Raw genomic sequence first — 15,059 nt, forward strand, 5'->3', positions numbered from 1 at the left:
GTCAAAGTAGAACTCAGTACTTCAAGGGTTGATTTTCTTGACACACTTTTATTGGTCCCATTAACTGAATATAGTCCAAATATTGTAATTGTACTACAGAGCATTTGAAAGTGTTTAATTTATTAGGTAGCTATTCCTTCAGGTCAGACCTGAAGTATTTCTTCTAGATGCCTCTCTCTGGACCTGTTTCTCTAAAACCTGCTCCAGCTGTAGCCAGTGCTGTTTCTCCAGTGCCTGCTGCTCGATATGGAGGAAAACGATTTCAAATAAAGACCAGTGCTGGTTTGGTATACATTTATCTAAATGTTTATGTTGGTAGGGGAAGATGAAATGTGATCAACAACTATAGGTACACGAAATGTGGTTATATTGAGTATAATACTGTAAGTGCTCACCTTTTTATGGTTATAGCTCTTAACATTTTGAGCAGCCATATGTTCATTTAACTTTGATTTGCCTTTTTCATTCTCCTTCCTCTTCTGTCTCTCCTGCTGTTTCATCTCCAGAGTCTTCTGCAGGTCCACCAAACTCTCATACTTGCTGACCACCTCTTCCACCTTCAGTCTCATTTTCTTCTCCTTCCTGTTTAACACAGAGACCATGTAAATGATACTTTGTAAACTCATTATACAAAAGTTGCTTTAAAAACCTGGAATCTTCAATATGTTTTTTTTCCTTCATAAATATGCTTTTCCTGTGTTTCAGGAGAACTCTGGTTACTTTTGTGTAGTGGCCCGCCCTGCTGCAGTCCTGCATGCAGTAATGGTATCCAGCTGCTCAAGCAGTAGCTGTCCTTTGCCCTGTTTCTCCTCCAGAATCCTTTGCTTCATTTTCTCCTGCTCTCGCTGTTCCTCCTCCTTCAGCCTGGCTAAGCGTTCCCGCAGCTCCAACAAAGACATCTCACAAAGTAACTCATGACCTCCTGTCTGTAATAGCACAGGGACGACAGGTTATTTGTTATCCTTGCTCTGGGAGTCATTAATAAGTTCTTACAACAGTATTACTGCAATACACATAAGAAGTTAATCACCTCTGTGTCATCCATAAACTTGTGAGTGAGATGAGGCACTGACTCGATGGCTCGAATCTCACGGATGAGCTCAAACTTCCGGCTCAGTTCAGCCTGGGCTTCTTCCAATGCCTGCCGAAGTAGTTCCTGGCTTTGCTCAGAAACCTCCTTAACTGCAACATACACATTATGTGTACATAATAAGCAGCACATTAAAAAAAACTTATATCTTGGTTCTAGGAAAAAAGAAACACACCAATGTGTTTTTTGATCTCTTGCAGTTTCAATTTGGCAGCTTTAGAGTTTTTGTGGCCATCAGCCACCAGCTGCACCAGCTCCTTCATCTCTTTCTCCTCTTGCAGACGCTTCTCTGCATACCTGTGCATCAGCTGTGCAGTCTGGGACAATCACATGGATCAAATCACAAAAGTCATGAAAAGCCTTATTCACATTGTATTAACCTGCTTTAAGTGAATTTTACTCTGCATATAAATGTTAAAATAATGAATACAAGATAATTCACCTCTTCTTTCTTGAGCAGTGCTTTCTGCTGGTTGAGCTCAAGGACTCGTTGTCGTGCCAGCCAAGCTTCCTCATGGCTAATCTTCCCCTCAAGCCTCCTGCGCACCAGCTGAGCCAGCTCCTCCTGCATGTCCTTCTCCTTCATCTCCTCTTGCCACTGCAGGAACGCCGAGGGCTCACTGGCTCCCTGCATCAGACTCTCAAACCTGCAAACACATAAGTATGAGTTAATACTGTGCAGGTGCATCTAAAAAAAAATTATATCGTGGAAACGTTTATTTTCCCGTAATTTAATTCAAAAAGTGGAACTTTTATATATTCTAGATACATTACACAAAGTGAAATATTTCAAGCCTTTTTTGGTTGTAATCTTAATGATTATGGCTTACAGCTCATGGAAGTCAAAAATTATTAGAATAAAGAATTTATAATACAGAAATGTCGCAGTGTCACATTCCTAGTGTCACGTCACTCCTGAACCAGAGACAACGTCAGAAGCATTTTACCTGGGCTAAGGAGAAAAAAACTGGACCATTGCTCAGTCCAAAGTCCTCTTTTCAGATGAAAGTAAATTTTGCATTTCATTTGAAAATCAAGGTGCCAGAGTCTGGAGGAAGAGTGGAGAGGAACAGAATCCAAGTTGCTTGAAGTCCAGTGTGAAGTTTCCACCATCAGTGATGATTTGGGGGGCCATGTCATCTGCTGGTGTTGGTCCACTGTGTTTTCTCAAGTTGAGAGTCAATGCAGCATCTACCAGGAGATTTTAGAGCAGTTTATGCTTCCATCTGCTGACAGGCTTCATGGAGATGCTGATTTCCTTTTCCAGCAGGACTCGGCACTTGCCCACAGTGCCAAAACTACTAGTAACTGGTTTGCTGACCATGGTATTACTGTGCATGATTGGCGAGCCAATTCGCCTGATCTGAACCCCATAGAGAATCTCTGAGAGACACCGGACCCAACAATACAGACGAACTGAAGGCCGCTATCAAAGCAACCTGGGCTTCCAGAACACCTCAGCAGTGCCACAGGCTGATTGCCTCCATGCCACGCCGCATTGATGTAGTAATTCGTGCAAAAGGATTAAAGCCCAGATCAAGTACTGAGTGCATAAATTAACATACTTTTCAGAAGGATGACATTTCTCTATTATAAATTCTTTCTTCTTTTTTTTTTTGGATCATAAAATTTTTATTGAAAATTTACATTTTACATAACACCCCACCCAACAACCCCAACAAACAACCACAGCCAAAACCAAAAGAAAGGGGGAAACAAAAAAACAATAAACAAACAACCAAAGAAAAAAAAACAAACACACAAAAATACAAACAAACATTCAAAAACAACAACAAAAAAAAACTAACAAACATAAAAACCCAAAACAACAACAAAAAAAAGGGGTAAGATGATCAGGAATTACAGTCCACCTCTCCTCAATCCACCACCAGGGTGTGTACATCATTGAAGTAGGTAATAAATTGTGCCCATTTTCCCAAAAATGAGTCACCCCTACCTCTGATGTTGTACTTGATTTTTTCAAGTTTTAAAAAGAAGATTAAATCTTTAAGCCAGACTGACATAGAGGGGGTTGTGGAGAGGTCCAAGACAACAGTATTCTGCACCGAGCAAGTAACGATGCAAAGGCCACAACACTAGCTTGTTTATGGTTCAGAGGTTGACGCTGAGATGGAACACCAAAGATGGCAATTAAAGGAGAGACATCTAATTTGATTTTAAGAACGTCGGACATAGTTTTGAAGAAAGAGTTCCAAAAGTTCTGCAATTTGGGACAAAGTGCAAACATATGACTGAGGTTACAGGGCAAAAGTTTGCATTTTTCACACGTCAGGAACATTGGGATATATTTTAGACAGTTTACTCCTAGAGAGGTGAGCTCTATGGACCACTTTAAATTGTATGAAACTAAGTCTAGCACAGGACGTGGTGGTACATATATTATCTAACACTCTGCCCCAGTAATCATCCTCAAGGGCCAGGCCCAATTCCTCTTCCCAAGCACTAATGGTTTTGATATTGTAAGAATCGTCCTGTGACCAGATCGTTGCATATATCCGTGAAATAATGCCACCCTTATTAGGATTCAGCTTGAACACCTCTTCCCATGCAGACTTTGTAGGTAAGGAGGGAAAACCAGTGAATAGGGAGGAGACACAATGCCTAACTTGAAAGAAACGGAATAGGTGAGACGGAGGCAGGCTGAATGACGAGGATAATTCAGAAAAGTTTGCAAACACATTACTAATGAAAAGATCCTCAAAGCATTTCAGACCCTTCTTTTCCCACAAAGAGAACATGGAATCCATAAAGGAGGGGGGAAAGAGGTGGCTATTACATATAGGTGCCATGGTTGAGGCCGAGATGGATTTAAAATGACGGCGAAACTGATAGAAAATTTTTAGAGAGATACATACTATTGGATTATCCGTGTATTGTGAAAGGGCTATAGGAAGGGAGGAGAACACCATAGCAGGGAGGGAGGTTGAAGTACAAGACTTCGCTTCTAAGTGGCACCATGGAAGAGAGGGGGCCTGCACCCAGAGCACCAGTTTCTGAATATTAGCCGCCCAATAATAATACATGAAATTGGGCAAGGAGAGGCCACCACTTAGTCGACTCCTCTGAAGTGAAAATTTGGAAACCCTGGGAGTTTTCCCTGCCCGTACAAAAGAGGAGATTAATTGGTCTATATTCTTGAAGAAAGATTTGGGTAAAAACAAAGGGATGGACTGGAAAAGGTAGAGGAATTTTGGAAGAATGTTCATTTTTACTGTGTTTATTCTACCAAGAGGGGATAATGGTAGAGCTGCCCATCTTTGGAAGGCCGACTTCACGTATGAAATTAAGGGTGTAAAATTCATAAATTCTTTATTCTAATATTTTGAGATACTGGATTTTTGATTTCCATGAGCTGTAAGCCGTAATCATTAAGATTAAAACAAAAAAAGCTTAATATATTTCACTTTGTGTGTAATGAATCTACAATATATGAAAATTCCACTTTTTGAAATAAATTACGGGAAAAAACTTTTCCACAATATTCTAATTTTTTTTAAGATGCACCTGTATATGGTTTTGAGTTCAGATTCCCATTGAGCAGATTGATAGTTACCTCTTCAACTCCTCTTCCATCCGTCGTTTACATAACGCTCCCTCCCGAAGGATCGCTGTTGTGTTCAGTCTGATGGGCAAGGTGTTTGTCTGTAACATTTTAAACCAAATACAAAGACCAAGACAGTATTAGATACTCAGTGCATATGATAATGGGTTTAATGTTGCACTTTGACACTGTATTCTTTTTAGTTTACCTTATGAGTAGCAGGAGTTCCAGAGGAGTAAACTGAATCAAATTTGAGTTTAGCTTCGCGGTTTTGCTGAATCTGGGACATTTTATTCTGATCAACAGAAAATACAAACAACCTCTTTGCATGATGAACAGATTTTTCTGTGTATAGGATGTTCGTGTCTGTAATAATTGTGATTCAAAGCCATACATGAGCATAGAAAATATAACATGTTTTCAATGACAGATTCTCTTACTTTGGTTTTCTCTGACTTCTGTGGGTTTGCACATCGAAACTGCTGAGTGTTCGTCTCATACAAGACCTTCTATAGATGAGAGAAATATAAATAAAATAAACTTATCTAAAGCATTAATATACTGTAGAGTCAATGGTACAGTATTTTGAGGGAGCTGATGTGTCTGTTGTAACACAACAGGATGTAATAACTTTTATAGCAGCTCCACATCTGTAAATCCTAACCTGTGCTTTCAGATAGTTCTTCTGTTTGATGTCCTCCAAAACCAGTGGTTCCTTTGGAGCTCTGTGTGTGCTGGCAGGCACCTGAGTAAAAACCAAATGTGTGTGAAATAACAATCAGGTAACTTTATTATTATTGTCTAATATATAGATAGCATGTACTTTAGTGCCGTTTCAAGTGGTGTAAGTGTCATGCATAGTCATGCAGAGTGATAATGTGTAAATGTGCTCCATTACTGCACCGGCAGAGAGATGGAGTCCCCACACAATTCAGAAGCCGGCTTCTGTGCCAGTCCTATGCTCAGATTTAGTGACAGACGTTTAAAAGTATTTAGGACTAAATGTAAGCCCTAAAAACACCATTTACATTAAATTGGTGAATGCAACCAGCATCCTTCTTGTTGTTTTATTGCCTACTCATTGCCATCTGGATAAGCTCACAGTAACCTTAGTTCTTGATCTACAACTACTAAAATAATGTGCCCTTTTGCCCGCCTTTTCATACGGCCCACAGGTACTTCAATTAGTAGTGCATTCATTATTTCATCTTGAGCATTTTTTGGCTAATGAAGCTTTGAGTGATTTATACTAACCGGTTTGGGTTTCTCCTGTTGTGGAATCAGTTCAGGAGCAGGAAGTGAACGAGGTTTGGGCCTTGTCAGATCAAACTCCTGAGGTTCTGTTGACTTCTTAGGGAATTTCTTCAGCTGGCTGCCTCTGGTTATTTTCTTCTCAAGATATTCTAACAGGCCTTCTATCTCAGACTGCCATCTAATTGAAGGGATGGGAGTGGACTGAAATAATGACTGACAACAAACTGGTATAATGCTGCTTTTCATTTGCCATATCCATTTTATTTAATTATTGAAATCATAAAATATCTGTGATGCATCATTCTCCCACAGATGTGTCTAGGTATTTGTAAGCCCCCTAGAAGCCACACTCATAAGTACCCTTGTTTTACCTCAGTAATGGAACTATCCACTTGCGCTCTACGTAGGTAGCATCATAGAGCTTACTCCATTCCCCATGGATCCATGTGGTGAGGTTAGTAACGTTAAAGAAGAAACTCAAGAACTGCCATGTCCAGGGATAATTAAGGGGAAAAAGAAATAGTAAACCAGAAATGTAAATGGTGGACTACATGACATATTACAGAACACTTTGAAGACAAGCTAAAGTAAAGGCAACACATATTAATCAAACAATGACCATGTTAGGCCAATTAAAACTCAAGTTCATGAGTAGTGCACGTCTTGTCTTGTGATAATGAATTGACTGTTTATCTCCTTACTTTGTACATTTTTGAGCTGTCTAGAGACCTTATAATTGTACTGAACTGCTCCAAGCCCAGATCCTCCAGAGTGAACATGGCAAGATAAGCGACCACTGAAAAATCAAATAATAGAACATAATGAGAAAATGAGAGTTATAATGCATGTTCAATACCTAATATTTCACTCTTTTGTGGCACTAAAAAATGGTAAATATTTCTTTTCCCACAATGTAAACATAGTAAACGTACCAACAAAATGGTTTCGATCAGCTTTGAGGAAATATTTTCCCTCCTGATCGTAAAAGACCTTGATCACAATATCCAAAAGTTTCCGATGCACTATACACCCATAAACTGTGTCAGTGATAAATATCTGCTCAGCCGAAGGACGATTCTGGAATACAGAAAAGATTACAACATGCTTCTCACAGACATTTCTGAATGACATCAGTGATAATACAGACTGCAAAATGTGACTGAAATTCATATCCAAGTATACCCCGAGAGTCTTGATAGAGTCCTCGATGAAGGTGTCCATACACTGTTTGTCTGGCTCGTACATGTCCAGCAGCTTTATTGCTTCTCTCACCAGCTCCTTATAGTTCATCCTGACAGTGCCTTCAAATCATGCAACATGACCTGAACTCTGCGCAAATTTTAACAGTTATTGCAATATACGAACTATTTAATGCTGCAGACAACAACAACAACAAAAAAACTTACCCCTTAAACTATTCAGGTTATGTAAGGATTATTGCTCTTATAACCGTGAAAATATTGTGCCAAACTCGTGCTCTTCTCCAGACCCGGATGTGCAAATGATGTTTTGCTGTTGCTAAGCAACAATGAGGCGTTTCCCAAAGTGGAGTGTTACTTATAGACTGGAATAAAGTTGGCTTGACGAAGGACGGTCGATATTCTCAGAAATTCGCAAATTAAGGGACCGTTTCTAAAGTTACATACCACATTGTTATACACGTTTCTAACTTCAATAGCATTTAAAGGGAATGCATGGGCGTAACCATGCATTCTTTGGGGGGGTCATTTCCCCCCCAATGTTGAGGAAATACCAATCTGTCCACCCTTAACACCCCCCACCGTTTATACAGTAGAAAATATTTTCTATATGTCCCCCTTTAATGAACGCTGCCAACGGATCTGTCTTTTCTTCATCTACTCTATTTATTTATGTCTATTCCTTTTTAATATATTTCCGTTTGTTAAGGTAAATAGGTGTGTGCCCCCCCTCCAATTGTACACTTGGTTGCGTCCATACTCAACGCAAGTTCGTTGATGTATTTTAGCAGTTCAGTCTGTAAGAAATGGAGACAGCAGCCAAGCGTAGAAAAGTACAGCAGAAGTTATGAGCTTTTTTCAGACAGTAAGTAACTAGATACCTAAATAGTAGGTAACCTTAGTTTAGTATAGAAGGCATCATACTATGGCTTGGTTTGTTCTTAAGAACGTCATTTAACGTTTGATATTTGCACACCCGCGAAGTAAGCTAGGCTAACGTCAGTTCCAGTTTTTGACCATGAACGTTACATTCACTTGCATATCCTCCCTCCGAGTTCGTTGTGAACACTCACGTTGTGACAGACTGTCATAAATGCGAGTGAAAGTGAGGAAAGTTGCACAGCATTTCGTTCCTTTACACTACATTTGGGCTAAGGACAACTAAGTTTGTTTTTTTGTTTGTTTGTTTGTTTGTTTGTTTTTTGTTTTTTGTTTTTTACAAATATAAGGCTCAGCATAATGCTGAGATGTGCTAGCTTGGCAACGAGAGATATGGAACTAACGTCTGAGTTGTGGCCATATTGTAGTTATCCATTCAGAACTAGTTATGGCAGTTTGTCTTTAGAATTAAGAAAATAAAACTCCAGTACCCTTTACATAGCTAACGTTTCAGGTTACCACTATTTATTGTTGTACATTTTGTACACTTATTACATAGCAAGCTAAACAGCATGATGACATTAACATTATAAATGACACCAGTTACACCAACAGAATATTCAGTTTATCAAATTAAAATGATCATCTATGTCAGTCATTGCTCTTCTAGGAAAATAATGGTACCTGGTCAGAATGCAGGCAGCACAGCATTGCTTGGAAGCATCCGTGGGGGAAATTGTATTTACAACATATATAGTGTTGAATTTCGTTTCATAGGTAGCCATCCTTTCTGAGTTTGTTTAAAAGTCGTGATTGCGTGTTTAAATGTTAGCGTGTGTGGTTTGCCTGCACACATCTTAGGTCACCTCTACTTGGTGTGGTAGGTTTCATGGTAGGTTATGGAGCAGAGAATACATCTGCCCACAGGACGTCCACAGCACCCTACAATTTCCCCATTCTGTGGGAGCTTCTATCACTCAGAAATCACTTGAATTCAAACGGTAACTGTAATCCTAAAACTATGTTCTAAATATGCAAATTTTCAGTATCAAACTTTGGATCAACACCCCATGTCCATACCATGGTTATGCCCTTGAAGGAATGACTTACAGTCATATAACCAACTGTAAAATGTTCGACTAGGTGTCAGGTATGACGCACACCTTTTAGATTTTTTATATTTAACAAAATAAGCTATTAAATCATATGTAAATTAGATATGAATTTCACTACCGAACGGGCTCATACACAAACTATACCATAACTTAAAGCACAATAGCATTTGAAGGGAATGATGTACAGTCACAAAACCAACTGTAAAGTGTTTATCTAGGTGTCAGGTATGACGCACACCTTTTAGATTTTTGATATTTAACCCTACAATGCATGAACCAAAAAAACCTTCACGAATGCATAAAGGGGGGCAAAATGAGCCGTACTGGATTGAATGGTTTTCTTCAAAAAATAGATGTCCTATTAATGAAATAATTAAAAGAACTGATGATACACAAATGTTTTAATATTTCAAACATTTTATTTGTTTTCTTTTAATTTATCTATGTACATGTTTAGATTGTGGATGGGAGCCAAAGGAATTCAAAATTATTTACATAGGCAGCACTTCCAGTCAACCTTTGGAGCCCTCAACTTCCCTGTCAGAAGAATAATCCTGGTCCTTCTTTTCCTCTGTACCATTCTGCTTATTGTGCCCTGAACTTTCATCCCCATCTTCATCTGCAGTGTTCCTGTCTCCTGCCTCATCTTCCCTGTCACAAGAATAATCCTTGTCCCTCCTTTCTTCTGTACCATTCTGCTTATCGTGCTCTGAATATGCGTTATCATTATTAGCATTATCATCTTTATCTTTATCACCAGTGCTGTTCCTATCATCTTCCCTGTCACAAGGACAGTCTTCATCTCTTCTTTCCTTTGTTTCATTGAGGTTATTGTACCCTTCAGTGACCTCATCAATTTGAGATAGTTGAGATCATTTGGAGTTATTCCTGTGTCTTTTGCTCAGTGGAAGCATCATCATGTCTGCCTCTATATGGGAACTTGTGCTGTCAGCTGGTGGCACAGCCTAACTGCATAACACAGGATATGATGAGTTCTTATCTTAGCCAGCAGGTCAGTCCCACACCATTTTGTGTATTGCATATGGTATAAAATCATTTCACAACCATTTTGATGGTGTGACCAATGGATGTATGTAATATAAGTTTGCTATAATAATAAAAAACTGTATGTTTAGCAAAGTGTTGAGGGTTTGAAGCACTGCTGTAGGCTGTACTGTGTGCTGAAAGCCGGTCTGCTCTCCTGTTACTTCACTCCTGAGGAGATTCCAGCTAAGATTGAACCCAGTGTTATAATCTCCATAAACAAGGTAAGACATGGAAGTAAAACCATGGCAGTCAATATATTTCGGGTGTAGGTCCCAATGCGTATCTAGTCACTGAGGCAGCAGTTTTCATTCAACCATGTCTTGGTGGTTATTCAACTGGGGTGGTGTGTTTTTTAATAAACGTTATGTAATTGTATATAAATAAAGTCAACATGCAGTCCATAGATGATACAGAAAATGTTGTGTGCATGTGTAGGACACGCGCCTTCGTGTAGTGGAGGGCAACCAAAAAGCTGGGGCTAGGCTGAGCATCATTGATCCAGGGACAGGAAACCCTGCTAGCCATGTATTCATAGCCGAGACACCTGACCTACTGCAGGAGTGGCTCAGTGTTCTGTTGCAACACATCTATGATCAGAGTGAGTGACTGATGGGTATTGGTGTGCATATATGAGCCAAGGAAATTGGCATGCTTCTTTTTATTGAATATTTGTAAAGAATGAACAATCGTTTGCTTGTGCAATAGGTCAATGGCAGCACACCTGTGATAAGCTGATGGAAATTGAGGTTTTGCCCCCACCGAAACCCCCACTTTTTCTTACAAAGCAAGCTGACTCGGTCTACAATGATCTCAGTAAGTAACTTCCTTACCAGGAAGGAAAAATGATTACACATAACAATGGCTAAACATACTTGGGTTTTCTCATGCCATCTGTTTTAAAACCGATCTTGCTTTTCAGGTATTGGCTCTCTCTGGACCAGTTTCAATTTGGCAGCTTTAGAGTCTTTTGCCTCTCGCAGACGCTTCTCGCGTCAGTTGTGCAGTCTGGGACAATCACATAGATCAAATCACAAAGGTCGTGAAAATCTTTATTCACATTGTATTAACCTGCTTTAAGTGAATTTTACTCTGCATATAAATGTTAAAATAATGAATACAAGATAATTCAACTCTTCTTTCTTGAGCAGTGCTTTCTGCTGGTTGAGCTCAATGACTCCTTGTCGTGCCAGCCAAGCATCCTCGTGGCTAATCTTCACCTCCAGCCTCCTGCGCTCCCACTGAATCAGCTCCTCGTTCATGTCCTTCTCCTTCATCTCCTCTTACCACTGCAGGAACGCCGAGGGCTCACTGTCTCTAAAAAAAATTTGCATATCGTGGAAACATTCATTTTTCCCATAATTTAATTCAGAAAGTGGAACTTTCATATATTCTAGATACATTACACATAAAGTGAAATAGTTCAAGCCATTTTTTTTTTAATCTTAATGATTACGGCTTACAAGTCATGGAAATAAAAAATCCAGTATCTCAAAATATTAGAATAAAGAATTTATAATACAGAAATTTTGCAGTGTCACATTCCTAGTGTCACGTCCTTCCTGAACCAGAGACAACATCAGAAGCGTCTTACGTGGGCTACGGAGGAAAAAACTGGACCGTTGCTCAGTCCAATGTCCTCTTTTCAGATGAAAGTAAATTTTGCATTTCATTTGGAAATCAAGGTGGAGGAAGAGTGGAGAGGAACAGAATCCACGTTGCTTGAAGTCCAGTGTGAAGTTTCCACCGTCAGTGATGATTTGGGGGGCCATGTCATCTGCTGGTGTTGGTCCACTGTGTTTTCTCAAGTCGAGAGTCAATGCAGCGTCTACCAGGAGATTTTAGAGCAGTTCATGCTTCCATCTGTTGACAAGCTTCATGGAGATGCTGATTTCCTTTTCCAGCAGGACTTGGCACCTGCCCACAGTGCCAAAACTACTAGTAACTGGTTTGCTGACCATGGTATTACTGTGCTTGATTGGTGAGCCGACTCGCCTGATCTGAACCCCATAGAGAATCTCTGAGACACCAGACCCAACAATACAGACGAGCTGAAGGCCGCTATCAAAGCAACCTGGGCTTCCATAACACCTCAGCAATGCCACAGGCTGATTGCCTCCATGCCACGCTGCATTGATGCAATAATTCGTGCAAAAGGATTAAAGCCCCGATCAAGTATTGAGTTCATAAATTAACATACTTTTCAGAATTCTTTATCTAATCTTGTATCAGCTAATTTCACTCCCCTTATCTCAAAGGTTAAATCCAACATTCAAAGTTGGGGTAACCTCCCCCTTTCTCTAAGTGGCAGGATCAATGTTGTCAAAATGAATATATTACCGAAGTTTCTTTTCTTGTTCCAGCAAGTTCCTCTTTTTCTGCCAAAACAATTTTTCAATTCATTGGATAAAATAACTTGTTCTTTTATTTGGGGTGGGAAGCCACCAAAGGTTATTGCAGGGATGTAGACTTAGTGCAGGACTTACCCATTACCCAATTTTCAATTCTATTACTGGGCTGCGCACATCCATAAACTTTGCTACTGGGTTGAATCTCCTGGATCTTCTTGGTGTAAGTTGGAACTATCATCTTGTAGGGAATCCTCTATACCTGCTTTACTTTATTCCTCACTACCTACAAAACTCTCTCTATATACTGATAATCAAGTTGTCCTTAACACACTTAAGATTTGGTATCAATTTAGACGACGCTTTAAATTCGTAGGTGCATCCTCTTTGGGTCCTTTAAGCAACAACCACTTATTTCCTCCATATTGTTTGGACTCTACATTTTCAGTGTGGTATGACAAGGGCATTAAACAATTAAAAAATCTGTATGCCGATGGTGTCTTTGATAGCTTTGCCAATCTGTCATCTACTTATGACCTCCCTGTGACGTATCTGTTTCATTATTTTAAAATTCGACATTTTGTTTCTAGATGTTTTCCTAATTTACCCTTTGTGCCTACTGAACAGCCTTGGGAAAGCTTGTTTTCAAACAATCCACATCAGAGAGGAATGATTTCTAAGATATATGATTTTATTCTGGCGTTAGGTAGTCAGTTGAGTACCAAAATTAAGAATGCATGGGAAATGGAGCTAGGAGTATAAATAAGTGAAGAGTGTTGGGAACGTGCTATAGGTAGGATACAGTCTACCACTTCTTGTGCTCGTCTTGGGCTCATCCAGTTCAAAGTTTTACATAGGGTCCATTTGTCTAAGTCGAGACTTTCTGTAATATATCCAGAATTAGAGGACAAGTGTGATAAATGCCATGGCTCTCCCTGTCATCTTGGCCATATGTTTTTCTTTTGCCCTGATCTCTATGGTTTTTGGACTGATTTATTTCCTATCATGTCCACTATTCTCAGAGTAGATTTAAAACCTTGCCCATTGATTGCTATATTTGGGATTCCTGATGCCTCAGTAGAGAGTGGTATGCTTTGTATATTTTGTATATCGATAATTGGATGTGACAGGTCAAGGTCAAAATTCATCATCAGTTATAATGATCTTGACAGGTCAAAGGTCATCACCAACCATCATTTTCTTAACAGTTGTTGTTAATGGTCATCATCATCAAACCTAATTATGTTGAGAGTTGTATATCAAAGATAATGTTACATACATTTTGCACTTATGGTCTGCACTTAGATCCATCCATCCATCTTCTATACCGCTTTATCCTTTTCAGGGTCACGGGGAAACCTGGGGCCTATCCCAGGGAGGGTACACCCTGGACAGGGTGCCAGTTCCATCGCAGGGCACAACTGCACTTAGATCAAACAATCATATTATGTTGAGAGAATCACACCAAAGATAATATTACATATGGTCTACACTTATGTAATTATCGTAACAGTTGTCGTTAAAGGTTATCGCAACCATAATTTTCTTAACAGTTAAAGGTTAAAAATGGATAATGGTTTATATAATAAAGGTTTGTTGTAATCTGTTGCATTCCCACACATACATACATAAGGCTGATGAGATAATAAATAATGAATTTCCATACACATCCAACCAAAAATATGACACACGCACACACACAAACACACACGTTCTTTCACATAGATCAATACAATCGAGTGCATTCTACACGTACATACATGCACACTCTAAAAACAAATGTTTAGGCTCAACAAAAAAAACATGAACACTTCTAATGAAGCTATGACAACTTTTAATGAAATTAATTTCAACCAACGAACTACACTGAGTTAGAGAAATGACCTTTTCTTCTACAATTAAATGTATTTTCAAATAGCACTTAATTAATAATTTGTATAATAAACACAAGTTTTTAAGTTGATTACTCATAAAAATTAAGTTGTTCCAACTAGTTTTTTCACATTATTTAAAAGGAATTTAAGTGTTATGTACTTAATTACCATAATTATGAACACAGGTTTTTAAGTTGACAATCATTTTAAAAATTACGTTGCTCCAATTAGATTTTCTTCAGTAGAATGCAGCCTTTAAACCAGGAAAAAAGTGCAGACCATAAGTGCAAAATGTATGTAACATTATCTTTGATATACAACTCTCAACATAATTAGGTTTGATGATGATGACCGTTAACAACAACTGTTATGAAAATGATGGTTGGTGATGACCTTTGACCTGTCAAGATCATTATAATTGATGATGACCTTTGACCTAGACCTGTCACATCCAATTATCCAATTAGTGATATACGAAATATACAAAGTGTACCTCTCTCTCTCTCAGTTCCATTAAGCTCTGTACAAAAAGATACTATTGCTTTCACATCCCTAATAGCAAGACGTGCCCTACTGTTGCATTGGAAGTCTGCTAAATATCTCCCAGTGGCTAAAGGACGTGATTTTTTTTTTTAACTCGAGAAAATAAAGTATACTATGAGGGGTTGTACTGACAAGTTTTTTGTTTTGTTTT

General features: G+C 39.0%; 2 protein-coding genes across 6 annotated transcripts; one reads left to right on the plus strand and one right to left on the minus strand.

Moving 5' to 3' along the window:
* Nucleotides 1-28: 28 nt before the first annotated feature.
* Nucleotides 29-7,482, minus strand: cfap99 (cilia and flagella associated protein 99). The gene is made up of 16 exons (XM_053632530.1): nucleotides 7,313-7,482; nucleotides 7,089-7,235; nucleotides 6,839-6,983; nucleotides 6,608-6,702; nucleotides 6,278-6,390; nucleotides 5,907-6,084; nucleotides 5,317-5,397; nucleotides 5,093-5,161; nucleotides 4,861-4,947; nucleotides 4,665-4,753; nucleotides 1,533-1,737; nucleotides 1,266-1,407; nucleotides 1,031-1,182; nucleotides 721-926; nucleotides 396-582; nucleotides 29-237 (listed from the first exon to the last, which is right to left on the minus strand). Exons 2-16 carry the CDS (start codon nucleotides 7,194-7,196, stop codon nucleotides 139-141), a joined length of 1,956 nt encoding a protein of 651 aa, XP_053488505.1. The 5' UTR covers nucleotides 7,197-7,235; nucleotides 7,313-7,482; the 3' UTR covers nucleotides 29-138.
* A 126-nt stretch (nucleotides 7,483-7,608) lies between these two features.
* On the plus strand, nucleotides 7,609-13,057 carry LOC128612402 (rhotekin-2-like). Of its 5 annotated transcripts, none has more exons than XM_053632539.1 (8): nucleotides 7,609-8,761; nucleotides 8,869-9,134; nucleotides 9,557-10,111; nucleotides 10,236-10,367; nucleotides 10,582-10,744; nucleotides 10,852-10,959; nucleotides 11,066-11,182; nucleotides 11,295-13,057. In XM_053632539.1, the coding sequence occupies exons 3-8, from the start codon at nucleotides 10,085-10,087 to the stop codon at nucleotides 11,309-11,311; spliced, it is 564 nt and encodes a 187-aa protein (XP_053488514.1). In that variant the 5' UTR covers nucleotides 7,609-8,761; nucleotides 8,869-9,134; nucleotides 9,557-10,084; the 3' UTR covers nucleotides 11,312-13,057. The 5 variants fall into 5 exon arrangements, with proteins under 5 accessions (XP_053488514.1, XP_053488513.1, XP_053488515.1 ...); XM_053632538.1 differs by having other exon boundaries at nucleotides 7,609-7,970; nucleotides 8,655-9,134; XM_053632540.1 differs by having other exon boundaries at nucleotides 7,609-7,970; nucleotides 9,031-9,134.
* Nucleotides 13,058-15,059: the final 2,002 nt, after the last annotated feature.

The sequence above is a fragment of the Ictalurus furcatus genome, chromosome 9, assembly GCF_023375685.1.
Source record: "Ictalurus furcatus strain D&B chromosome 9, Billie_1.0, whole genome shotgun sequence".
In the NCBI taxonomy this organism is placed as follows: domain Eukaryota; kingdom Metazoa; phylum Chordata; class Actinopteri; order Siluriformes; family Ictaluridae; genus Ictalurus; species Ictalurus furcatus.